The sequence below is a fragment of the Venturia canescens genome, chromosome 10 (genome assembly GCF_019457755.1).
Source record: "Venturia canescens isolate UGA chromosome 10, ASM1945775v1, whole genome shotgun sequence".
Classification (NCBI taxonomy): Eukaryota; Metazoa; Arthropoda; class Insecta; order Hymenoptera; family Ichneumonidae; genus Venturia; species Venturia canescens.
This window is the reverse complement of record NC_057430.1, coordinates 9341670-9369315: the sequence shown is the minus strand read 5'-3', so window position 1 is coordinate 9369315 and position 27646 is coordinate 9341670. Positions and strand designations below refer to the sequence as shown.

Genomic DNA, 27646 nt, shown 5'->3' with positions numbered 1-27646 from the left:
TGGAAATTCCATCTTTGAATCCTTATAAGCAAACACTAAACAGTCTTTTCGTGATCGCAATTCTTGTTGTGCTGCATATACTTCGTGAAGGAATTCGTACGTGCGGCTGTAGTACGACATGTAAATGAATGACGGAATACCGAGAAAGGGTCGGGATAATAAATCATTTCGAAAGCGGTTTTGTTTCAGCATATTAATTAATCTATATATAAAATATTCATTATGTACAGAATTTGCAAGTTTCGATTCCTAGAAATCGAGTTCTCTATCTCTCTCTCTCTCTCTCTCTCTCTCTCTCTCTCTCTCTCTCTCTCTCTCACTCTGCGTTCTCTCTCTTTTAAAGAGAACTTCATAAAATTGATCGTTACGCCATTTCTAAATCAACTTCTTTGCGAGGTCTTTTCGTTCTCATTTTTTTGCCTTTCATTTCAGTCATTTTTCGTTTTCTTGCATCCTTTTTCTTCTGTTGTCTCGCGATTTTTCTCCTAGCCGCCAATTCTGGATCAGTCACCAATTGTTTCGTGCGAGTATTTTTACGTTCGCTTCGCCTCGTGTCTAGTTTTTGTTGCACTTTTACGAGCAATCTCGCGTAATCTTCATTGCCTATGTTCTTCTTGATCATCATTGCCACTTCTTTGGCTAATTGGCGCAGCGGAGCGTTCGACTCATCCGTAGTTGACATTTCACGAACGAGAGGCGACATCAGTTGGAATAATATCGGGTTCAAATGCTCTACTGGAATTGTGGCCGTGATTCCTGCGATCCATTTGAACATGGCCATTCGCTACGAGAAAAAAAAACGATAAGTGACGAGAAATAGATAATTAACATCGATAAAATAGCTTTTATCTAGTTTTCATTTGAATAAATTAGTGATGGTTTCAATTTTATTGAAAACTCGGAGAAATCTGCTTAACCCTACGTTTGAAGCTGTCAATTTCAATTGAGTGGAAATGTACTTTTCACCAAATTTCGACTAAATTGTAACAAATCAAAGTCTCAAATCGGGGAAGACCCATGACTACAATGGAGAGAGTGGAAAAACAGTTACGCTTTGAGAATTGGATCGACTAACAATTCGTTTAAAGTAGTGTCGGTTAATAAAGGAAAAACGTTTATTTTAATTCTAATTACCACAGATGTTGATTTGGGCGCTTGAGTTATCTCGATATTGACATATTTTCTCAATCGCCTGAGAAGCCATAAAATGGAAATATCCGCGTTATGAGCTGGTTCCTCATTTTCCGGAGCACTTTCGTCCTTCCTTTTCCTCGCGTCAGAACTCTCGATTTTCAGAGATTTCATTACCCTCGCGACGAATACAAGATTTTTAACGACCTGATCAGCCAATTCTTCGAACTCCATGTCCGGCTGTAATTGAGCAGCGAGATCGAGACTCAAACTTCTGAGGGTCTCGATCGGATCGGAATATAAATAACCATTTTCGTTCACAACGTCCTTGGGATTTTCGAGAAGATGAAGGATTTTTTGTTCGTTCAAACCAGCCAGTACAAAGCCGATCAATTGGGTTGCTGCCAAGCGTACCCATAAATGGGGATGTGCCAAGAGCGACTGGCTGTATTCTTTAACAATCAAAAAGAGCAAGAAAAATCGTTAAAAAGAGATCGAATCAATGTCCTTGATATTTTGCGATTTTTGTTCGATTCTTGCACCAAATTGTATACAAATAATCATTACCTGCAAGTGAACGTACTGAATCCTCGTACTTTTCGTTCTTAAACAGAATCGGGCAGTTCGCTGATATTTTGAGGCACAATTGCAGTACTTGAAACAGATGATGATCCTTCATTCTCTCAGGATCTTTGATATTGATATTTCCTAATTTGCGAGATTTTCGTTTCGTTTTGACATTCGGTTTTGGCAATTTGACGAATCGTCCAGGCTCGTCGACAGGATTCTCAGGATCTTCGGCGTGAAATTGTTTTAAAACTAATGGCAAAATTTCCGGTAATCTCGATTCGAACGACTCTTTCTCGACGTTCACGAAAATTCCACACAGCTGAGCAGCCAACGTTCTGTGCGTGACCTGCAATCCGCAATATCTCGATTAATTATCGTTCTTAGAAATTTTGAGGGCTGGATTTATTATCAAAACACGAACCTTCGTATCCGCTAACCACAATTTAACGATATCAAAAAGTTTAACTCTCTGATTGTGCGGTACTCGCTGTATCGTTTCCTTGATGCATTTTGCGCACAATTTCCTACATGTTGGATCGTCGTCGTTTATCAATCGTATTCCGACCATGAAGAACAAAATTCCTGATTGTTCCACAAGAACGTTCTGCAAGAAAATCATCGATTCAATTCGGATTAAATTCACAAGCAGTGAGCCATTGATACAGGAATTAAAAAGTAAAATAAAACTCAACAAATAAGAATTGAATGTGCATTTTTTAAAATAAGAGCATGCTTACCTCTGGAAATCCTGTAACAATGCTGTGAATCATTTCAAGAGCGCTCAATCTGCCAGGTTTCATCTCGTAGCTGAGTTGTGAGAGGTAAAAAGAAATATGCTTATCGAGACTTTTCCCAAGGGGATATTCCATGAGGAAGGAGTAAAAAACGGATCTGGACTGTTGGCGAACATGATCAAGATCGGAAGTAACGCTGAGCGTAGCGACTTTTTCCATGACAGCGTGCATCTCAGCAACCATCCATTTTCGACTGATTATGGCTTTCAAGAGATTAAAAGCTGTCGCCTGTCTATCACTGTCGTGCAAATCTTGTTCGGCGTAGAGAATCAGTGCTTTTATCTGATCGTCCGACATAGTGAAATGTTTGACGTCACGTACGAGGACTGACATGCATTTGAACGATGCCATGACGAGATCAAAATTATCACCTTTGCTCAAACCAGCTGCAGCGTATTTGTGCAGAATTGCAAATATTGAGGAGCAGATTGCAGAGACCATTTCCCGTACGTTCGGCAGATCCATTTTCAGTATCCAATTCAAACACTGCAGCGCTAGAGTGCTGAGCTGAAAATGATTAAAGTACAAATGAATTGCGATTTCTTTTCAATTTCCACAATCTTTCTGTATGTAAATTTTCCTGTACAAAAAATCATTTTTTCCAGTTTGTTGAGTTCATGATTTTTTTCAATGGACCTCACCTTAACACGTTTGGAATCCAGACAATCGCCGAGAACCGGTACAAAAGGATCGATGTAAGATTTGAAAGCAGAGCCAGCGACACGATCCCGTTTCAAAAGAATGTGAAAGAGTTTCAAAGCGAATTCCATCATGACATGAGCATTGGTATCGGAAGACATTTTGGCGACGGTTTTAACGCCCATTCGTGTTTTGGGCTCAGGCGCTATCAGATAGCAATCAGGTTTCTGTCTCGTCAGTGCTTCGCTCTCCTTTTCCGTGATCGGAGCCTTCCTTGGAGGCAAAAGTTCGGGAATACTTTGAGAAACGATGCCATAAAGAAAAACGAGGATCCTGTCGACTGCGATGAAAGAATTGTCAGCCAAACCGAGCACAAAATGCCTCAGGCATTCGACAGCTTTTCGTACTGTTCTGTGGGACCTCGTTTCAGCGAGAATTTCACGCAGGGGTAAAATAACGTCGAGCAGACAAGACTCCGTGACGAACTGTCCGATTATGGCAAAAATGTCGTAGCTCTTGGTCGATTTAGCTTCAGAAACATTTTTCACGATTGCAGCGATTTCTTTCTCCTCTCCAGTCGGCCCGAAGAGGTCGATTTTACAAACGGACAATATTGCCTGAAGATTCTCAGGCATGTGACATTCGTTAAAAAGCGGTTTCAAGGAAACCAGTACAGCGTGGATCGTGTATGCCAGAACGTGGATTTGGAAGCCTTTTGTCAGCAATGAATTCATCTCGCGCAGCAAATGATGCAAGTAACCAGGGCCAAGGGTGACCATAATTTTTTGCAGAATCTCCCGAGTCGCTCGTCGCACAGAATCCAATCGCGACTTCAAAAACGTACAAAGTTTCATAAATATTCCAGGCAAGTTTCGGTCCAGGATCCCATCAGGCAATTTCTGCAAGAGCTTCACCATCGCTAGAGCTATTGGGACTCTCGTCAGTTCTTCTTCTTCCCTTTCAGCTCCGGTTTGACGACGATTTACTTTGTGACTATTCTCGTGCTGCGTGCGAGCTACGATAGAACGGTGAAGCTTTGGCAACAATATCTGTGTTATTCCGAATACCACTCTCTTTGCTGCGGATTGAGACAGAATGGTTTGCCTGTCGATAACAGCGATTTGCAGTTTTTCCGTCTTCTCATCGTCCTTCGATTTTTCTGAATCCTCCGGCAATTCAATAGCTTCTAGTGCCTCGTCCAACAAATCTTCAGGTTCGATCGTTTCGCCGTTCAATTCTTTGACGTCCTCACTCTGCTCCACGGCCTCGATCCCCTGAATTTCTCCTTCCACAACCGCATCCTTTATTTTGATATCCTTGTTGTCGAGCTTCGACAAATCGTAGTGAAAAGCGTCCAATATGGCGACGAGGATCCTCACTATTTGTCGCTGAAACTCGGTCGATCCGCCAAGTTTGTCGAGATAATGTTTCAGAATAATTTCGTAGTGATGCCAGGGCAGCATACGACAAACGACACCAACGGTCTCAATGGCAGCGTCGACGATGCTGTTTTTATTGGCGTAAGATTCGTTGCACAAATAAGACGATGCAATCGGAAAAATGAATTGTGTGAGAGTCCTCGCGTTGGGTAATCTTTTGAAGGTTTTTGCGGTGGAAGAAAACTTCAGAAGTGCACGAGCTCTTCGATGAAGTTGAAGATGTTGGAGATTTTCGAAGAAATCTACTTCCCGATCTTGCTTGTTCGCTAACAACGACAAGTCACGAAGAACCGGATGTACTTCCGGACACTCCAGCGACATTTCGCCCAGCAACGCCAACGACTGATTTCTCACAGCATCGTTTTTGCTTTTTATACCATTTTTGACAATACGTAAAATCGTCTCGTCCATCAAATAACGCCTTTCGACGTTGCTGCTCTGATGAGCTTTCGCCAATTTTGGTCCGAGGCTCTTGAGGCATTGACCCGAGGAATCGCGGAGCGACAAGTCGGTCTCGTGGCTCAGGAAGAAGAAACAAGTGTAAATAATCGCCACACCAAATTCTATGGTCAATCGAAGAGTTTCGTCGTCAGACGATCCCATCAAATTGGTAATTTCTGTGAACGCGTCCAATCTCTTCTCGAAATCTGGCTGCTCGATCCATTTTTGGTCCCAAGCGTTGAGTCTCACCAGGAGGTCCGAATTTTTTTGAAAAACTTCACGATTTTCGTCGGACGTGCCTTCGGCTATGGCGACGATCAAACGGAGCAGCAATTTCCTCGCAACCACGGAAGAAACGCTGCCCAAAAGTGGGATCACAGCTCGCAAATGAATCTCGGGCTTTTTAACGTTTTTCACGAGATTGACTATGGTCGTGAGCAACTCGAGAATCGTCTCTTCCGTCTCGCCACGAATGGTTCGTTTAACGAGAATCGGTAATAGAAGAGTTAACAATTTGTCGCTCATTTCGGGATCTTTAACCAGCTCCGAGAGTCGCGAAAGTATTGTTAATTCTATTTTGTTTATGCCTTTGTTCGATCGTTCCAATTTTTTCTTCAAATACTCCAATATTTCTGGCACGTGAGCCATCAATATTGTGGAACCGTAATTCATCTCCAATGCTTCATCTTCTTTCACGCTGAGAACGTTTGTGACCGTGATTGGTTCTACAGGTTCCTCATCGATTTCCATTTTCTCTGCATCTCGGAGGGTCAACATTTTTTGCAGCATTTCAAGAATCGTGTTGACAACTGAAAGGTGTGTTTTTGGACCCAATAACAGCTTCATGATGTAAGGGAGAGGCGTTAATGAAGTGTTTTCCGTTTGATGCTTCACCAGCAGCTTGTAATATCGTGGATTCTCGGCCCAAGCTCCAAAGAGTTTGAGCAAAGCTGTAGGACTGTGAATTCCTTCGATGGGCAATTTTTCCAACAGAGGAAATACTGCGACATCGAAAAGAGCGTCCAACTCTTCGGATTTCCAGGGATAATTTTCAAAGTGAGCGAAAAAGCGAGTAACGACGTTGATGCAAGTCGTTCGGAGGCTTTTCATCGTTGGCAAATATCCTGAAAGTACGTTTTCGGATCTCTTCAAAATTTCATTCGATTGAGCCAGTATGCAGACGAGAATTGCGAGCAAACGTGGCAAAAGATTGTCCCTCATTTTCGCACCGAATTGCTCGATTACGATGGACAGTAGATTGACAGCACTTCGCAATCTTTTTGGTGGTATAACGTTCGATAAATCGATTTTGGTACTCACGTCGCTCACCAAATCCTTCAGATCGATCAAAGCCGTTGCCAGGTCGAGAGATACGAATTTTTCAAAAGGTTTGAATGCCATTCGCGTGAATATCATCATTTCTGCTTCCTGGCTGCCAGCAAGGAATCGCAAAATTATCTTTCGACGTACTATTGCTCCTCCTTTGCCTCCAGTTCTCGTACCAATTTTCATTACCATTTTTGCATAAATCAATCTCATAAGAATCGGCATTAAACCTTCACGATCTTCGTTCTTCAATATACTGCTCTCCTGATCGATCCGAAAACGTGCCAACTCATTTTTCAAGTTCTTTTCGTCCACAAGACTGTAGAGGTTCTCTTTATAAGGCATGAGATATTTCGGCTTGTAAGCGAAGAGACAATCCAACGCTGCTTTTTGTATTTCCACGTTTTTCGATGTTAACAAATCCATGTATATTTTATTCATTTCTGGCTCACGATACAAAGTTCTCGGGTTACTCATCTTTGCGAAAACTCTCATTTGGGCGAGGATCAATTTGATCTCAAAATATTTTCCACGTCCTCGAAGTCTTTTTGATGAAACTTTCTGTGATTTCTCCGTTGTTTTTTCTTTTCCATCGTTTTCCTCTTCTTCCTCATCTTCACTGTCGACTTCCATGGAATCCTCGTTCGATAATTCATCTTTCTTCTTCTCAATGCTCCACGATCTCGCGGATTCGGAGTTTGATTTGAAATAATTTGTTTCCACGTTGGCAATGAAGAGACCAGTCAAGTCACGATTTTTCGTTTCGCAATACGAAACGAATTCTTCCATACATCTCCACAATAACAATCGGTAATTAAGATGATCAGGCTTTTCCTCGTTTGAGGATAATTTTTTAAACAATTCATTTGCAGCATGGAATTCGAACAAATCCGGTACTTTTGTACTTGCGTCGAGAATGGACAGATTTTCCGATGGACTTTCAGCTTTGAGATCCGACAGAAAAATCTCCCAAAATTGGGAACATTCCTTCGTTGCGTATGACGAAATTGCCTGACACACTGGTTCCCACAGCAGAGAGAAATTAATCCACAAATTTCCCATGAGATATCGTAGCGGGAAATCGAAATATTTCGAGTTCAAATTCGTTAAAGCTTGGCTGTTGAACGTCAGTGCTCGAAGATGCACGAGTCGGTCACGATATTTGTGGACAGTCGCAGGTTCGTTCTCGGCCAAAAACATCAAGTCGAGCGCGTTCGGAACTCCACTTTTTTCCGGACAATTTTTCGTTTCTTCAACGTCACGGAAGAGTGAATAAACGTGGGAAACTACGAGACGAGTTTCGTGAAATGGCGAAGATAATTTCGTCACTAACGATTCATGCATCTCCTCGAACATCTTTATACTCAACGTTTCTTCGCTTCTTTTCGATTTTGAAATTTGGGTCAACGTCAAATCAATTGCGTTCAAAATGCTGTTGGAATTCGGATGTTTTTTCACGAGTCCAAATATCTTCAAGGAATCGACGAAATCATGGAAATCGTCAGCCGTGAGAATACGAGCCAGTGATTCAATCGCGAGTAAAAACAGAAAATTCCATTTTTCTATCTCCTTTTCTTCGAGCGTATTTTCGCTGACAAGTTTCTTGAACAGAAGACTTATCAAAGTTTTCAATGTGTCAAGAAAATCTTCAGGGAGCGGATTCAAATGCGGCAAAATTATAATTGTCTTCAGAGCGTTTTCCTTCACATTTTTCTCTCTCGTTATTTCTTCCAAAGTAGAACGCAAAAAATTAAACGTTGATTCGGAAGCTCTACGAAAATCGAGAGGAAATTTTTTCCAATTTTCCGAATAAACTCCACTGAGACAGTGTGGGGATCGACACTTAACAATCGTGGCGAAAAGCCAGAGAGCCTCTTCGTCAAAACCATCATGCACCGTTTGTCCTATGACATGAGGCAAAACAAGAGTTTCGAACGACGAATAATTGACCAAACGTTCGACAACGTAGAAAATCAAGTTTCTGTGTTTCAATGACAAAAGTTTAAGCACGAGCTCGCTCGCTGTTTCTTGACTGAGTTTGATTGCTGAGGCTAGAAGTACCGACACAGAAGCATCGATTATTGGTCGAAGAGTATCCTCTTCCTCATGAATTTCTATGCTGCGAACAAGCTTTTTCACGAGCGGCACAGGGTTTATCAACATCCTACCATTGCGGTGATCAATGACGTGGCGAATCAGTCGGAACAATGATTTTACCACATTCGAATGATGATTCATTGATCCCTCTTTATTATGAGAAATTGACTCTTTCAGATTGAGACGATGATCAATGAATTTCAGCAAAACATTCCAAAATACTTCACTTTTCTGTGGATTAATATCGCTTAGTACACAATCAAAAATTTTCTCAAGAACATTGTGCACCAACTCTCCATCTACAGTTTCATCCTCCAATGCTTCGAGATATAAAGAAAGCATTGGCTCCGCACAGGAATGAAATTGCCCGGTTGTTCCCAAAATAACTTCGAACATAAGTCTCCCGCATCCGCTTATTCCCTGTCGTTTCTCTTCCAAAGTTTGTAACACTCGACGAAAGAAGGAATCACGATCACGTACTTTTCTCACTACATAAGCGAAGCTCTCTGCAGCAAAATTGTTCACGTAGGCTGGTTTTGATTCTGCCAGAAGTGGCAAAAGTAAATCGAATGTCCGGTCCACGTTTTTGATCAAATAACGCCATAGAAATTTGAACAAATATGCTAGAGCTGTGAATGCCAACTCTAGCTGTTCTGCATCTTTTGTATTCAGCAAATCAATGATGGCTGCAAGAAATTCTGGGAAATGCTCGTAAAATTCTTTCTGCAGGTCTCGGGCCACTGCGACGATCAAACTGGAATGTAAAATAGCGTTTTAACCATGTAAAAATGACAAATTTTTGACAAACTTGATTAATTTTTCTTGATTTACTAAAAAGTTTTGAAAAGATTGAACAAAGTTCAATACTTGAATAAAAATCTATAGGTAATAATACTTGAAATAAATCAATTAAAGAAGGTTCAACAAAATATCATTTCATAAAATAATTACTTAAAAGTTTTAAGATTAACAAATTTGTTCTTTTCATCCATAAACTTTTAAAATTTCCAATAACAAAATATCTAAAACTAGTTTCATGAGATTATAAATATACTAATAAAAATCAAATTGCCATATTACATTTGATCGCTCAAACAAAAACTTACTCTAGTATGGGTTGAAGATAAACTTTGTTATCTTTTGCTGTCAAGTATTTCATTAATATGTCGATGACTTCTTGTCGACGATTAAGCAACTGAGGAAGCGTAACAATATTTTTGACTTCTTTTTTGAAAGCTGTATAGCCTTCGGTAAGATTGAGATCTCGCCATTTCTGTAGCGTCTGATAGAAAAAAGTTTCCACATCATCCTCGTTTTGTTCTTCGTAACGATGAGCCACTCGATGAAATATATCGATGTCGATTTCGGAAACTCGTTCCGAAAATTTTTTAAACTAAAAGTTAAAATTCAATGGTGTTAAAATGAAAAAAATAATACATTGGAGGTTAGTTGCACTTAATTGTGAATTCTTACCTTAAATGTATTTGTTTCCTTGTGACGTGTCGGTTTGTTCTTCATTTTTGAAGCTTTTCTTTGTTACTACTTGCAAATAAAATGATTTTTATTACATTTGTGGTTTTAATTTATTATCGGCTTATGCACATGGAAGTATAGACATTGACCCACATTGGCAGAACGCGCACGTGTTTCTGTTTGACGAACCTTCTCCTTATTTTGGTTAGAGGCTAGATTCACTTTAATCCGTGAAGCTAGCCTGGCTACTGGTGCAACGTGGGTACAACTTCCTCCGACCAAGATTCGTTTTGATTCGTTTATGCCCGTTTTCTTCAACGTTTAAACTGAGTTTAAACTCGGTTCATCCTACCTCGAAACTATATGGAAAAAATTGAACTGAGTTTGAACCGCGTCGGAGAAAACGGCCATTATTGTACCAGTTTGTGCGTTTGACGAACCATTATTAGCCTCCGTGAACGTAGCCAGCTTATTTTTGATTTCTATAACTTTTTCGATCGTTTGCCGGGCTCTTTGAATTATCATGATTTTGTTGATTAATTTGATCCGTCATACCAGATTGTTTTCTTTATTGTTCTATTATTTTACGATTTAACAAAATCAGCTAACTTAATTGAAATATTTTTGAAAAGCCCGACAAATGATTTACATTGAAAGAAAATCACGAACCCAAAATTTATCGTCGGCCAAGGTGACGAAGCAGGTTTATATCTATGTCGACGACGACACTCGTCGAGAAACGAAATTCGTGTATTGGTAACATTGTAGCAGTAACAAGAGAGCGAACCAGCAACGCAGAAGGAGAGACATAGCAAACGGTTTACGTTGGCTACAGTGTTGCTTATATTTGAATCATTTTACATACAACGGTTAGCCGTCATCCGTCATCATGCCGGCATTCATACTCGTTTCATAGCGAACAGCTGAAGTGTACACAAATTCAAGGAGACTTGTAGAAATTTAATATTAACTCCTATATTTTGCGACAAACATATTGATTGCGTTTATTTTGTTGATTTTTTGAGACCAAAAAATGCAGAGAAAGGCGCCGCTCACACCGCAAGCGCGGAAAGTCAACAGGTAGCTAAAAGCTGATATTTTCGAATATTTTATCTTTCATTATAGAATTTATATATATTTTTTCCGGGAACTCGGTATACACTGAGATAACGAGATTCATTCGGATACAGAAAAAAAACTCCATAAGTATTAATGGGACTACGTAATCGATTTTGTATCTTATTTTGTTATTTTTTTTTTAGACCTCTGGGAAGGGCGACTATGGCTCCAGCTGATTTTTCCGGTTTGTACACACAAATTATACTTGTCCCGAGACTAACGAGTCTCTTGATGCATATATAAATGAAACTAATTGGACAATCATTAGAAGGGATATAAATTATTCCAGCACTTTGTGGGAACCAAAAAAATGTTTTTTTGCACAATCCACAAAATTAATAATTTTTTATATTTCATAAACCAATAAATTTTTCAAAGTAATGATTCGTACTTTTACATCAATATATTCCATCAGTTTTCAGGGAAATGGAAAATATCTAAATTCTATTTCACGTAATGATCGAAATTCAGAATTTTAAAAATCATGAATTTTTTCCAAACAAAAAAATCCTCCTGTATTCCAATACTATAACTCAAAGAAATTACAAAAATCGGATAAATATTTTAGAAAATCTATTATTACTCTGATTTTGAATTTAGTAATTGGAGTTCCACCTGGGAGACAAGCATTTGTATCAAGACAATCCGTTATACCAGGATTATACTCTGCAAATGAAAGTATCGGAAGAAAACCTGATCTACCAAATCATGATGCAGAGATAAAACGTCTGTACAACACATATCTTCAAACTGAAGCGATAAAGATATTGATGAAGAGTAAAATGGAAGAGAAGGAGAAAAAAAATGTAATAAAACTAGCTGCATTGATTAAAGAAGAACAAGAGATCAAGAAGAACTTATCTCTTGTAAAAATCAGGACAACGGCTGTACAGAATCTTAGTCAACTGCAAAACACTGTGGATGATCAACTTTTCAAAACCACTGGTTGTCTCGGTAAGAAAAATTTGCACGATATTGATACTTTATTATTTTATTTATCAAGGTGAAGTCATTTGGCATCGATATTTTGTTGTTTATACAATTTCTTAGTGGTTTAAATTTGAATTGAATATCTATTCCCCAGTATGTTTTTATTGTCACAATTTTTGCCATATAAAATTTGAATAGTGAACGATAGTAGTTCCGTCATAATTTATTAGATCCTTTAATGGTTCGCTCACATTGACCCTGTTGTTTTTCAATCATCCTTCAACAATACTCTTCAATCGAAATTATTCTATTACTTTTTTATTGTAAATTCCGTCTGTAATGATTGTCATTAATTTGTTTTATTCTTTAGAGAACTGTAATTGGGTATTTTTATCAGCAAACTCAGAGTCAGCTGGTCCGAAATAATTGAACTTGTATAAGAGAGCGATATAATTTACTATTTGGTTTCAAAATCAGTTTTTATCATTTTTTATGTACTTAAAAATAACAGAAAGTTATAGGAAATAATTGCCATACTGGACGATATTTATTCATTAGAAAATCAGGAACGAATTCATAACAAAAATATTTTGATTCCTGAATTCAACTTAGTTAATGTGCTTTTTATAATTAACGTAATTTCGTTATTAGATGACTTGAAGAAGAAGGCCAAAAACGTTTTGGAGCAATTGGAATTGATGCTGGAATCTCTTGACGTTTTGAAATGCAAGAACATTGCGATTCCCGAAACGGTAGATGACATGAATAAAATTCACGCTCAATTGACGGATTGTGTTGTGCTGTTGTCATCAATAAAAACAGTCATCGGTGGCCTAAGTAATACTCTTATCACTGTGAACAAAGAACTAGAGGATTTGAAAAATATTTTCACTGATTTATCCAACTGTTCAGAAAAGTGAGTTACAAAAGATTCTTTTCCATCAACGGCTAGTACCAATCAGCATTTTATGATATTTGAACTGAATTGGTGCTTTATGAGAAGAAAATCGAAGATTCATGACTTCCATCTATTTTACATTTTCCAGGATCGTCCGAGATCTCGAGCACCTCCAAATCCGCGTTCTCAAAGAAGGTGAAAAAATATTGATGCTCGCTCGTAGCAGCCACCTCAGGGAATGAATTCACATTATTTATTCAAGCCATCGCACATAAAAAAACTTTACAGAGCATGAACAAGTCTGATTAGACGTAAATATTACTATGATTTAATTTCGATTATCGTTGAGAGTGATGAAAATGATAGATTTTATAAAAATACGGTTTTTTATATGTTTTTTTGAATGGAATTACGCTGGTCGTAATTTCCAGAGAATCACCTCAGTATTTAATTACGCATAATTTTGTATTCCATGTTCACAAGCAATAAATTCAATGAAATGCGATCGATTGATGGAATGAGCTCAGAAATGTTCACCAAAAAACACTTGCACGAAATCTCGAAAGGTGAAGAGTAAAAAAAAAAATCTTAACTCGACGGAGCACGTATTTGTCGAGCTTTGTTTGAATCGTCATGTTTTATATGATTCGTATATGACCGCGAATGATCGTGAAAATTGACGCGCACACATAAACTCGAAGGGATGTACACAAAGGAGATTTTCTATGAAGCAGGGTAAAGAAAAAAGATGATTAAATAGGAAAGTGGATTGATAAACGCTAGAGACAACATTTGCAGGGTAGAAATGGTGCGCAAGCCCGAAAGTAGAAATACTTCCCCCCTCCCCATTTGAGCAATCGTGGATCCCTAAACTTGCGCATGCCTGCAGTGTGGCCTCGCCATATTCAATTTTTGCCGAAATTTTCGCAGGTTTCCATCCGGCTAAAATATCCAAAGAAATGAATTCAAAAGAGGGAAGTAGATGAGAGATGTGAAAAGAGAATAATCGTCGAAGATGAAACGCAGGAAGAAGGAGCGATAAATGATGACGAGTGTACGATGGAGCGGGTCGAGAGGTTCGTGAAGAAACTGATGAAAAAGGGGCTGCGAGAGAAGGGCCAGGAAGAACGGGGAGACGCGACCATTTCGAAACGATTTTTCCGCCACGCCATTTTATTCTGCGCATGGAAAGCAATTTTGCCCAATCATAAATAGGGCTATTGTGGGGGGATGGTGTATGTTGGAGCATTTCATACATCCGAGTGTAATGGTAACCAGATAGAGGCGTCGCGAGGCTATCGGCCGGTTAGCACGTAAATATTCCGAGCTCTTTTATCGAGGAGCCTCGAATTTTTTCTGTAATTTTTTCCCCTATTTTTCTTTTTTTTTCCGCGTTAGTTTCGGAAGGACGTTTTTTTGCGCATTCTCCCGTCGCGTCTCCTATCAAGTCTGTGAATCTCTCTCACTCTTTTGCTCTCGTTCGGCCTGTCGGCTCATTCGTGGGTGAAGGGACGGAGAGAGAGAGAGAGAGAGGGGAAGTTTTCGATTGCGTGAGTGTGTCGAGCGTGTGATCATGCGTGCACTCCTGTTCGTATACATTTTCATACATGGACATTTCCATATGTAGTCCGACACGAAAATACACTTATCTGTATACGTGTATACGCTTATGTGTCTGTGTGTGTTTATGTGTGCGGGTGTGTGATAAACTACATATGCATTCACGCGAAAACGTGGATGTGTTCGTGCACACGCGGCTGAGCAAGTGATCTGTGTGACGTCAGTGGTCCAATCGCTTGTCACCTGTCAAGAACCGACGAATCTCCCTCGCACCTTATTTTCCCACCCTATTTTCGTCTCCCCTTCCCTATCCTCTCTCTTTCTACCTCGCAAACGAACGTACTTGTATTTTGTATCGAAGCCACACGTATTATCCCTCATTTATAATCCAATTTTCTCTCTTTTTCTATACTTTTTTTTTTTCATTTATTTTTTAAATCAAATTGCAAAATATTTTTATCTTTTGGAGTTGAATGGCCCTTTTAACTAGCCTCTCATATCTATAGACTTTTTCCCGGTGCACTCTCCAGACCTTTGGCCAAATCCTATTCCCCTTCGTCTCCATCTTCGGCGCCAAACCCCCTCCCAATCCCTTCTTATCGCTTCCATTAAACATGCTCGGTCCACTCCGCTTACATGTCGAACAAGAAGATTCGATAATTAGTTATTCAGGAATATAATAAATACCATCGATAAGTTTGCAATGCTCAAGATACTTCGGTCGTCACTTTTTACATTTTTTCGAATTCTTGTTATTCTGCGGAAAAATCGCGCGATCAAAGGGTGCATTTCAATAAGCAATGTTGTTTTTTGCTGACCAAGCCTGCATATTCGTACAGGCATCTTGTTTCATTCCATCGTTGTTCCTATTTATAGCCTTGAGAGACTTACTAGGTTCCGAATACACTCTTTCAATATTCTGTTTGGAAAAATATGAAATAAAAAAGAACAAATTGTAGAACACGATTAATTGCTATTTTGAGCTGAGAAAAAAAATCGCTGAGAACTGATATTTTTGTGCGAATCTCAGAAATTGACACTAAGCATGAAACAAAGTGTAATTTCCATTTTCTTCAATCAAATGAACACATAGTCGATGAATATATTTCAAAATTAAATTATGAATTTAATCCCGAATGACGCGAACGATTTTTCAAATCCTTTTCATTTGATAATTCCAGATAAAGTAAGCAAATAACTGAAATATCTTTTGTGTTTTTTAGTTTGGGAATAATCTATCGAGCATTGAAGCACAGCCCGATGGGTCGCTAAATAAAAAAGTAATTACAGCCTGATGAGTAGCCGAATAAAGAAAAAGGGAGGTCGATCGTCGAGGGATGTTGCAAGCCTTCTTTTGTATTCCGTGTGTGTGTGGGTCGCGCGCACGAAAATTCGTTCTCGTGTATATAGATAATAGAAGGATTCCCGCAGCAGCCCCGTTGTCCTGATCCTTCCGAACTGCCGCCTACGAACCGCAGACACAAAAACAATAACAAATCGATTCGAACGAGGGTTGCAACGGGAAGGGGTCAACCACGGGAGCCTAGGCATCAGCAATGGCTGGGTCAAGCTACCGGAGGGTTGAAGAGGCGCGGAGGGAGCTTCAGGATCCGCTGTGGAAGGGAGGCAAAAAGGGGTTGTAGGACAAGGGAGATATTGTATAAAGAGTGGAAGAGATGGAACGAAGCTGCGTGTGTTTGTGCAGGAAAATATGTATAACAACACACAGCTCGAAAGCCACACACATATTTATATCCGTTGTGAGCTCTTCCTCGATTTTCAACCCTTTAGATATGTACCCCGTGCGCGTTATGCTAAAGTATGTACGGCGACTCCGAACGAGCATTTCCAATGGTCCAGATATACGCGAATCACCGGGAGACCGAAGTATTCTCATTTTCGTCCATTCGAATAAACGTTATCACGTTTTCGTGCCTCGTCACCGTCGTTTTAACCTCCCCTGCGCTACTTTTTTCACGTGGCTGAACACTACACCTCGAATCCTTTTTTAAACTTCACCTCGCTGCGATCTCATCCATGATCCATACTGGAATATCGAGTTACTCTACCGAGATCGAATCGTAACTTTGAAGATCGAACGACAATGAGAAGATTATGGTGATATCGTGATTGTATTCGATAAGGATTCAGCGATTGATGTAAATCTCACATCATTTTCATCTTTCTCGATTGGTCTTGACCTGAAATCTTTCCCTATTTTTTTTCTGCTTTCTTTTCAACTGATGTTTTTTACGGTTTCGATTTTTGTACATCTCGGAAAAGGCTCTTTCAATCGTTTTCGCACTTTTCACAATTTTTCATTTTTCTCCAGTTGGTTTTTTTCGTTCATTTTCATTCTCGTGAGACAAACTCAATTGCCAACACTAATATTTTTGTTCTTCATTTGTGTCTCTATATTTATCGACAATTTGCTCTGTGGTGGATTTCCAAAAATTCTCAATACTCCGTCACTGGATTTCATGTTATATGAAGATAAAAATTTTTATTCTTCCAAGCATTTAATCACATTAACGTTCACTGTGCACTTCGTCAAAGTATTTCCTAATTATGATTTATAGATCGAATAATAGGTCTTGGAAGGGAATCGATTTCCAACACCATGCAAACTCGTTAATTCCCTTTCAGTTTCACAAAATAATGAATGCCTGATACGAAATTAATGAATGGATGTGTGCCCGTCGAAATAACAACTTATTGTTCGTTTCACATATTTTTCAACTCTCGTTTCGTAGCTGTATCTTCGTTTCCGATTGTATCATTTGTGGCAACGCCATTTTTTTTTCTATAAAACTATTGATACACGCGCAACAGAGGTTTGTCTGAAAATAATTTTATAGAAACTGCAGAAAAAGAAATAATAGTGAAAATCTATAATGAAATGAAATTTTGTAAAATAATCGCGATTCAAAAGATGTTTGCTTTTTTCTCGACATTCAAAGAAAATTATCCACTGAGCAATGAGAATTGTAGTTGCACAACAATTTTATAAAATATTTCCAATGCTATACGAAACTTTCTGATACGAGAAAATTTCTTTTCGCAAACGAGGCAACATGAATTCTTGTTCGAAAAATGACTGGATTACTTTGAGCTTTTGCGGAAGAAAGTTTGAAGAAACCAAAATCTATTTTGACTTATAAACGAGGAAACTCAAAATGATACGATTTATGTGAAAAAAGTATTGACACGTTGAATGATTTAGATGGAATATGGGATCTGGGGTCTACACGCCGCGGATGGACTTTGGGCCGATCCGCGGCTGGGTCGTCGTCACCATCCGATTTTGCCACCTGGTGCGTCGCACATATTGCCGAGGGTAGCATTAGCGCTCGGTGCGTTGCAGCCTCCGTTTTATGCAGGGACTGGTTCGACGTGCGGAGCGATGGAGCTGACGGCGAAAACTTCCGTAGCTTCTGACGAGAGCGAAGATCTCAGTAGTAAATCGAGATCTCGCGAAGATCGCGAAGAGTCGTCGGCCACGAGACAAACCGAAGACAACGAAAGCAACATCGAAAGGGTGGACGAAGATGAGGATTTTGACAACGAGAATCAATCACAAACATCGGTTCCCAGTGGATCAATCAATGACAACGAAGAACTCGAAGATGACAACGATGCGGAAAGCAATTCTGACAACTCACACCAATCCGCTAACAATAATTTTTCAGCAAAGTTCATCCCGGATCCCATGTCGTGTCTTGGATTAGATAAGGTCAGTCAAAGGCCTTTATTCATTCCTTTTTAAGGCCGTATTGTTGTCCAAATAAATGTTCGAAGAGGTGATTTTTGCGAACGAACATTTTCAAACAATATGGATTTTTCCTCTAAAATTGCTTTGACGTGCTTATACAATTTTTGAGGACCCCTACATATTTTTGAGAAAAAAAAGTTTCAACTTTATCGCTCATGGTTGGACGTAACGAAACAAAACAGGAAGCATAAGTAAAAAATTATTTGTTGGGCTATTGAATCAGGAAGAAAACATAACGCCGGTTCTGAATGGCTGGGTTCTCGGAGCTTATACAGCGATGTTGGGAAGATTGTCAGCAGCAGCGGCAGCCCTGGAAGCCAGTGAAGTACCAAATATGCCGTCCGAAAGTGATTCCGAGAGTGACGATTCATCTTACACTGAAAAGTAATTTCTGTTTACGTAATTCACTGCGAGTAGCTCGTTATGATTGACGAATTTCTGTGAGGAAAAATCCGAAGAAAAAAAAAATAGGGCTTTCAATTCTATCATTCCGTTTGATTCGATACAAATTTTCCGGAGAAGCCTCAGAAACGACTCGCAAAATCGACAAATTTCCTGCAATATTGTGGAAGGTTTTCACATGACAGTACATTTTTAATAATTTTTTTAGATCGAGGGGGAGCAGTCCGACAGCAGAAACTCTGAAAGGCTATTCGCATAACGCATACGACACCGTGGCATCGCCGAGAGCACCTTCCAGAAAACATTTGGAATCTCATCCTGGTTCCTCGAGTTCCGAGTCTTCGAGTTCTCGTAGATGTGCATCCTCGGGTTGTGAATACACGAGCAACAGCAAATGCGAGATGGAAAGTCACGTTGCTGCTCATGTAGCTCAGGGCATGACCCCGACGGGCAAAAAGCGGAGTCTTGCCCTTCAGCGCGTCAGGTATAGGTACTTGAAGTTTTTCAATAATTTATACATCTTCATCAATTATTTTCGAAAAGCTTCTCCAAACAAAAAATCAATTTGAACTTGAATCCTTCAGTCCAATATTTCCGGTCGCAGTCAAATTTTTCGAGTCTGAATTAAAAAAAATCAAACAATTTTTACTCCGCGATTTTCTCATCATCATCATTCCATCCTGACTATTGCTATTGAATTTTAGAAAAATTATTAACTTAAAAAACCGGTTTTACAGATACGAACGAGAGGAGTACAGATGTTCCTTATGCTCATACGCGTGCACGATAGAAAAGGCATTCCAACGTCATCTTCGAGCGCACGCGAGAGGAGGCGCACCGGAAACGCGAGTTAGCTGCGCCGTTTGCGGAGCAGATAGATCCTCGGAGGTTGATCTCAGTAGACACATGAGACGGCATCGCGATGATAGATATTTCTGCTGCGACATATGCGTCTTTCGAACGGTTCAATTGAAAAAGGTACGACGTTGGTAAACAAAATTGATCGGTATTCGAGACGAGGAAAAACATTAGAAACTTCAATAGCAACTGGTTCTAATATTTTTCAGCGTTTTTGTTTTATTGCAACTTTTCCTCGATGTGCATAGTGAGCACGTAGCATTTTATATATTATACAATCTCAAGAATTTCTATGCATTTATTTTGGGACACGTGGATGAAATTTTCTAAGATTTTGTTTCTTAAATTAATGAAAAATTCAAATTGCACAGAGACTTTCCATTTCATTCGAAAATATTCTAAGATCTTAACGAGCTTCCATGGTATTCTTCTGAGCATCAAAGAGTTCTCCAGAAAGTCAAAAAATTCATAATTATGTTGGATAAAAAAGAGTCTGACGAAATTTTGAAAACATAGTCGCTGAACAGCAGGTCAAGTCTGTACCCGAGTAGATTTTAAAAAGTTCATTATTATATTTCACCGAAGCGACTCATGATTTCATCGTTTTATGATTAAAAATCGGGTTTAATGACAAGAATATACCGGTGAGAAAAAACTGTTTTCTTTGAAGCTTGCCGTAAATAAAAAATGTCGCAGGAATCACGAATCATAATTTTCGAGCGTTTCATTGCGGTTTTAGAAGTGTTAGAATTATTCTTCGCTTCTCGTTTTCGATAATAAACTCTCCATAAACGTTGTTTGTTATCTCACAGCTGATTCAACATCGTCGCATGCATACCGGTGAAAAGCCACATTTGTGTCCTCATTGCGCATACAGAAGCGCGCGTCGGGACAACCTCCGCAGTCACGTTCGAAGAGTTCACAAGAAAGAGAATCTCTATTGCGACACATTTAGTCCACGCGGTATGTTGATAGATTCATTAACTACTGTCGAAGAATCTTCCCCGGTAGCCGCAACACTCGTCCAAACTCCGGCCTCGTCGCCGTCCTCGACGTCCACGGGGACGGCAAACTAACGCAAGTTCATTGTTCAAGAGACAACTCCCTTTACAACACGTCCTAAATTTGTCAATAAGCCGTTTTAAGTATTAGACGAAATGACAGAGAGGCGTTTTATTGGAAAAAATAATGAAAATTAAAGCAGAAGAAAACGCGTCGCGAAGAGGAAAAAACAAACATAAGAGAAATATTCTTAGAGTCCTTCCAATGGATCTCGTCCCGGTTTTATATTTATTCCGGGATAGCCGTCCACGACGAAACCTCATCGCGTCGTAAAAGTCGTATATTTACTATTCTACATTAAGACTTAATACCAAGTGGTCTTTTTACTCTCGTTTTCATTATCGTTATTCTTAGCCCGTTTATAAAACCACGAGCGAATTTCTGGGATAGCCAATTCTGATAAAAATTATGAACTCGCGTGTACGTATTTATTCATTTATTCATATGTATGTACACACGATCCTCGTATTTTGACGTAGTCTTCCACGAAATTAGGGTGTCGTTTAGATTAGTCATTTGCCTATCATTCTTGATGTCACCTCAAACTTGTGGTTTCACGCTCACAAATTTCTAGATTGATGTTTGAATTTCAAAGTAAATTATTATACTTAATCATTGGTTTAGAAGCCGTGCTTCCTTAACGCAAATCTTATTGCAAAATTTTCTTTAAAACGCAAGAAATCGCTAAGCTATTATTTTTATTGACCGAAATATTGCACAAGTTATGACGCTCAACAAGCTGAAAAAGTGATCGATACCAGTAGCCAACGTTCTTTTATATGTGGGAAGTATTTTGTATTTTTTTAATTTGAATAAGTTTGATGGGAAAGCCACGAAATCACTCCTAAATCGATTGAAATTTGAAAACCGCTTGCGAATATCGCAGACGAAAACGAGCATCAGTTTTGTCGTTGAATCTGACCTGGCAAAATAATTATTGTTTTCATCCACTTGTTGTGATAGACATTGGACGACACAGACAGTTTTGACGTGCTTTGAATATTGATTTCTATCGACTTTTCGTATAATATTGCCTGAGAAAGAATCTGCTATTGGCGTCGATAAGAAGAATTTGAAAGTTTCACTAAAGTCCCTCAATTGGCAAATCCTAAATAACTTTTTGTTTGAGCTATTTTTGGATATTCTTGAAAAACAGAACTCGAACGTGCGTAAGTGACGTGAAACCAAAAATGCATGGGCTCCATTTTTTCCTACATTTTTGCTAATGTATTATTTAAAAACTGAGAATTATTTTTATTTCACGCGAGTGCAATCTATGAAACGGAAGAATTACTCTTTCCGGGCGTCAAGTGCGTAACTTCGGTTTAAGAGACTGAGCAATACATCGAATCTTCGCTTGAACAAAGATCGCGGTTTGTTTTGTCAATGTTTTTCAATTTTTCACTAAGCTAGTGAAAGACGATCGGCTTATTCAATGAGTCGATTTCTGGATGAAGAATGAGCTGACAGTGATAACAAAGAAAGTCCACGCGAGCCAACGATGTTATGGTGCTGAGACACGGAGACTGTTTTTTTTTTTTTTTTTTTTTTTTTAATAGAGAAAGACTGAAATGATCGGTGCTTTTAATTAAGCGATAACGCTTTTTATTTTGAAAGAAAAGAGAGGAATGAATGAATCATGAAGAAAAGACTGCGATTCAGCGAACTGAGCCAGAGTCCCGTGGGCGTGTATTTTTATTAGATATTTCGTGAGGCTCAAAAACCGATAATTAGATTCAACAGAATCTCCAATTCAATCAATTCGTGATAATATATTTTTAAATCGTACGAATTCGCTTTTTAATCATTGTAAAAGGAAAATGAAGGTAAAAAGAGAAAGAAGCGAGGTGAGAAAAATTGTAAACTCACGGCTTGAGTCTGTGCCAAGTTTTAATCGAAAGTACACAAGTTCAATTGTAAATATAAATGTGAACTTGTCAATCGAAAGACTGAAATGAGAGAAGAAATGTACGAAATCGACGAATTTTAAACAATTTTAATCATTAATGTTAAATAAGATAATTGTACGGGGGGACTCTGGCAATTGGGGGGGGAAAAAACGAACACAAGGAATTTCAAAAATAAAATACGGTGCTATTTTGCAATTTCATTAATTCTTAATTAGACTTATTACCGTTGTTAAATATTGACTTTCCCGTGACGATCAACGTTGCACTAATTTTTTTATTTCTCATGTCGAAAATAACGAAATGTAGATATCGATTGATGTTTTAATGACTATTTCCGCCCATAGTGATTTTATAATACTACAGATAGATCGCGCCGCTTTCGTTTTCAAAACGCGGTTCAATTAATCCCTTTTATCGTCGTCCGGTGGTGATAGCTAAAAAAAATAAGACGAGAGAAAAAAGATAAAAAAAAAAAAACAAGGAATACTCAACTCAACAAGTATACATAAATGTGTGTCAATTTTTAATGTATCAGGATGTATTATTATAATCTATTAATGGAGCACAGAATAGTTCCATCTCGCATTGAGAATAATGTTGTGAAAATTGTAACTCTTCCGAACGGTTGATTCATTGGCATTTTGAAAGTACTCGGATAGTTATTTGAGAATATACACAATTTTCAGCTCAAGTACTGTGTGCTCTATGTTTAAATCGTTCAAACGTAAGTTGGTTTTAATGTGCCACTAATTTGTTAACTTTTTTGCGTACAGTAGTATAAAAAAATTGGGAAATTTTCAAATATACCGAAAGGATATTTTGTGTAGGTTGCTTGCTGTCTTATAATTTTTCATAAATTCTATGATCAATCAATCAAGAGATTCCACAATTCGTGAATAAACTAAAAGTTTGCGTTAATATTTTTTCTCAACAATTCTGAAACGATTCATATATTTGTTCTGCAAAACCTGTGATATGCTCGCCAGTATGCTACAATTTCCCACTGAATTCTTTGTCAACCCAGGAAAATTTATAAAAATTTGTCATTTCCGAAATCATTTCACTAAAGTCAAATGAATTTTTCGTTTTCTTACATAACATGCAAAACATTTGAATTTATCAATTATCCAAATAAGAATATTTTCATTATTGACTCATTGTCAAATGCTTAGAATGAAGTATTCGAATGTATCATAATCCGAGCTTATTAATTTTCCTACATTTTCTCAGTGCGATATTGTTTTATTGAGAAGACGATGGAGTCTCATCGGAGTGTGCTCCAATGAAGAGAAGAGTGAAAAACAACGATCTATCGAGTTTTCTTATAATTACATTCAATAATGATCGGTATTATAACAATGTTGTTATTATTAATAGGATAATTTTGTTTCCTCGCTGAAACGCCTATTTATCTATATGTATATGTATAGTATATATACTTTCTTGCTTTTTGATATACATTGGTATTCCGAATGAATATTTTATATTTACGAAGCGTTTTATTCGTGCAAGAATTTCGTGGTGATTTTTATAAAAGAAAAAAGAAAAAAACACAATGAACAAGAATAAGAAGGTACATTATTTATAACACGCGAGCGCCTCGTGTGTCTACTCTGGCTGTCGAGATTAAGATAAAAACGTAAAAATAAATAAAAGGATGAACATTTTTTTTGCGTATTTGTGATATATATAAGAAAAGTAACGAAACGACGCTTCCGGTATACGAAACATTTTCACGCGTCGATTTAAAGCGATGAAATAATCACGAAACGGCGGATAGAGCCGTGAGTGCTCGCGTGTCATGCTTCCTTCGAGAAGTCCAAGAAATAGAAACGAAAAAATTGAATAAGAATGAAAACATGAAAGCATTATATTGTTAACGATAAAGTCTTTTAACTGTTGAATTTTTGCTGTAGTTCGTAAGTGTCCTGAACGTATACATTTAAATACATTGGAAAAAAGCACCTAAACACGATAAATATAAAGTATATAAATATATATATATATTCTATATTAATGTTTCTTGAATATAATTATTAAGCGAACAAGCAAGGAGGGTCTCGAGTGTTCGTCGCGATCTTTTTAAATAATATATAAGTCGTGGTGGATTCACTAGTGCCAATTCTCTATATTATATTCTTCGTCGAATTCGCGACACTCTCGGGACCACGAATTTTTTCGAGAATCTCGTACCCACTGTCCCAAAAGCGATTACGATCAATGAATTCCATTTCATCATCGAATTCGAGTCATTTGAAAAGAAATAGCAAAACATTTCGAGAGACTTTTCATTAACAATGGCACCGTGCAGTATTTCATTATGGAGCACTTTTTTTTTTTCTTTTTAAAAACATATGATTTGAACAAAAAGAAAAAAATTTCATTCTTTCATGAACTTTTTCACTTTTTTTCAGTGATTCACTGAAACCGTTTCTTCCTCAATGAGATAATAATGAGTTTTTTGTCTGAAAAATAAAATATAATTTCGAATTTACCGGAGGCAAGAAAATCGCAGCGACTCACTCAATCATTTTTTTTTGTGGTCTGTGAAGTGCGAGATTTTCGAATGGAATTCTGAAACGCGAGCGTCTTAAGAATTAATACAATCTAAATGTGATAATATATTTGCTATTATAAAATAATATTAAAAGCTAACAACGATCTTTGAACGCGATCGTTACTCACTAAGAATACTGAAAAGTAAAACGAAAAAAAAACATTTAATATTAATAATAATAATATAAATAACACTAAAGTGGACAAAAACCGAGCAATTCTAGAACATCCGTGTCTAATTACGATTCGAATGATAATCAGCGACGATTTACGAGAATCTTGGATATTTCATTGGACGGCGATTGTGTGCTTCCCGTTTTATTTATCGACGAATTTTTTTCGTCCGGTTGTTCATATTTCGTTCGAGTTAACAACAAAGTGCTTGAACAAAAAAAACACAGCAAGCGCATAAACAAGTACAAAAGAACGACTCCGGAATATTTGTCAAATTAGTGAAATAAAGAACACCTTATTTCCACACTCGATTACATCGTTCTCATTGATTTTCGAAGTTCTTCAGGGTCGTGTCGTCCCATATTTTCTTCGATACTCGTCGCCCATAGTCAAATCTAAAGGGAAGTTATTTCAAATCGATTTGTGCTTCGATGAATCGTGACGATTGTGGTTTGCACATACTATGTATATTATATTTCACATAATGAATATATATTATTATTATTATTATTATTATTCAATTATTTACATCTAAGGGTAGAAATACGCGTGCGTGTGAATGTGCCAGATTATTTATTTAACTCGTAACAACTCTTTTTCTCTCTTACAACGAAACCCTTGAAATAAATCTAAAGACTCGCTATTACAGTGAATCCCAGTGTCTAACGCTCACGAACTCGCTTTCAATACAAATTGTTACTCCATTTATCGAATAGATAGCAACGAAATATGTCTGTTTACTTGGAAGCGAGACGAGGCTGATGTTTTATTCCAATTGCAATGGCTATACACTTTTGGAGCAGAAAAAACAAACGACTTTGTTGCTTTTTCGATTAATATTATTCCTCTCGAAACTCTGATCGTTATTGTTTCGAATTTAAATCGCTTTGAGCACTTCTTCATCTGGAATGAATCGTTCAAAAAAATTTCCGAGAATTTTCATCGATCAAACGGACTAATAATTGAAAATGAACTCTGACAGCAATCGGCGACGTTATTTTAACTCGATACATTTTTTATCGCCTTATTTTGAAGCAATGCAATTAGTCGAATCGACAAACCCATCATTTTTGCCGAGTCTCGTTATTATTATCAAAATCTTGATTCACACTGTACCGAATGATTTGAATTGAAAACGAAATTGGAAAAACTAGAGGGTGGTATACTGACAGTTCCACGATAAAAATTGGCAACAGTCATCGTGGTTTAACTCTTTCATGAACAATTTTGTATACTTAATCGCAACGATTGTGTTCTTGTTGAAAGAAACGATTGACTTGAGCACTCGAAAATTCGGCGTTGTGCATATTTACATACATTATAAATATATATATAAAATATATATATTCTTCACAGGGAAAGAAAACATGCATTGAACCCTCGTTTGTAAAAACCAAAGTCACTATTTGACTCTGGTTAGGGCGATTAAGTAATAAAAATTACATTGAAATAAAAACAAACTTCATTCTTCGAGTGAAATCACAAAATTTTCCTCCCCCCTCATAGTCCCACTGGACTTTTTGTGTTGAATTTTTATCCAGTTATCGAAGTAGCTGGAAAAAACAGTGCTGAATTCTTCGAGTACTAAAAGCGCATGAGTCAGCACGAGAGTGGAATTTTAAAGGCTAATTGCTTCTGAGTAAATTTGTACGTTCATATTTCTGCATTTCAAATTGTACCATCGCCCAGTCAGACGGAAAAAATAAGCAGTCGGAACTTCGCTCGCGTTGAGCTTTGATAAATCACGAAAGACAATTGGTGTTTATTTGTTATTTTATCCGGAGAGGGGCACGAGAAAAGTGCGCGGTCGATAAATTTTTCGGGCTCACAACGAAGGTCACTGACGTGTGAAACTCAGTTTTCGATTCCGTCAATTCCCTTTTGTTTTTATAGTCCAAATCCACCTCGTAGAAATGTTTTCAGATAAAGAAACTTGTTTTTAGGTAAAATAAGTTAAACAATCGATTCGAAGAGCTGAACACAGAAAGATCGATAAAATGAGATAATTGCGAAAGTGCACTGTAAAAATGACGTTCGAAAAAGTGCCTCGATCGGAACGATCGAACAATGTAGATGCCCCGGTAGAGTCATCAACCCGCATCTGATCATTTCCTCTCCCCGCATCACTCGTGAAGTCGAGTTCCACCATACCGGGCTCACGCTCAATCAATTACATAAGTTACGAGCGAACAGCGACGAATAATCAGACATTGTGTGACTCACTTTGAGGGAATACGAGCCAGTAGGAAATTTGACACGTATATATTTATCTATATATAATACGTTCAAATGATTGTGATTCGTCAAAACGCGTTTGGCAGGAAATGAAAAAGGAAGTTGAATGAGAAAATAAAATGAGCAGCGAACGACTCGCTCTTCTTGCTCATCTTCATCATTTCTTCGTTTATTGTCGAGCGTAACATTCGAATTATCATTTTTTTCGTTCTTCATGCTGCAGCGAATCAGTCTCCGAAGCTTCCTCGATTATCAACATT

At 38.0% G+C, this 27646-nt stretch overlaps 3 protein-coding genes across 7 annotated transcripts; 2 read left to right on the top strand and 1 right to left on the bottom strand.

Annotated features, from left to right (window-relative positions):
* Window positions 1-178: 178 nt before the first annotated feature.
* LOC122417580 (small subunit processome component 20 homolog) lies at window positions 179-10778 on the bottom strand. 2 transcript variants are annotated; one of them, XM_043431187.1, is made up of 9 exons: window positions 9911-10778; window positions 9544-9830; window positions 3137-9191; window positions 2439-3002; window positions 2123-2305; window positions 1699-2047; window positions 1135-1583; window positions 319-784; window positions 179-286 (listed from the first exon to the last, which is right to left on the bottom strand). In XM_043431187.1, the coding sequence occupies exons 1-8, from the start codon at window positions 9953-9955 to the stop codon at window positions 365-367; spliced, it is 8352 nt and encodes a 2783-aa protein (XP_043287122.1). In that variant the 5' UTR covers window positions 9956-10778; the 3' UTR covers window positions 179-286; window positions 319-364. The 2 variants fall into 2 exon arrangements, with proteins under 2 accessions (XP_043287122.1, XP_043287121.1); XM_043431186.1 differs by having other exon boundaries at window positions 179-784.
* Window positions 10779-10782: 4 nt separating this feature from the next.
* Window positions 10783-13362, top strand: LOC122417583 (uncharacterized). The gene is made up of 5 exons (XM_043431197.1): window positions 10783-10990; window positions 11173-11213; window positions 11630-11983; window positions 12611-12875; window positions 13006-13362. The coding sequence occupies exons 1-5, from the start codon at window positions 10944-10946 to the stop codon at window positions 13097-13099; spliced, it is 801 nt and encodes a 266-aa protein (XP_043287132.1). The 5' UTR covers window positions 10783-10943; the 3' UTR covers window positions 13100-13362.
* Window positions 13363-13793: 431 nt separating this feature from the next.
* Window positions 13794-26621, top strand: LOC122417582 (RE1-silencing transcription factor-like). 4 transcript variants are annotated; one of them, XM_043431195.1, is made up of 6 exons: window positions 13794-14170; window positions 17641-18150; window positions 18413-18573; window positions 18800-19081; window positions 19329-19569; window positions 20262-26621. In XM_043431195.1, the coding sequence occupies exons 2-6, from the start codon at window positions 17641-17643 to the stop codon at window positions 20523-20525; spliced, it is 1458 nt and encodes a 485-aa protein (XP_043287130.1). In that variant the 5' UTR covers window positions 13794-14170; the 3' UTR covers window positions 20526-26621. The 4 variants fall into 4 exon arrangements, with proteins under 4 accessions (XP_043287130.1, XP_043287129.1, XP_043287128.1 ...); XM_043431194.1 differs by having other exon boundaries at window positions 13794-16576; XM_043431193.1 differs by having other exon boundaries at window positions 13794-16576; window positions 17171-18150; window positions 20262-25460.
* Window positions 26622-27646: the final 1025 nt, after the last annotated feature.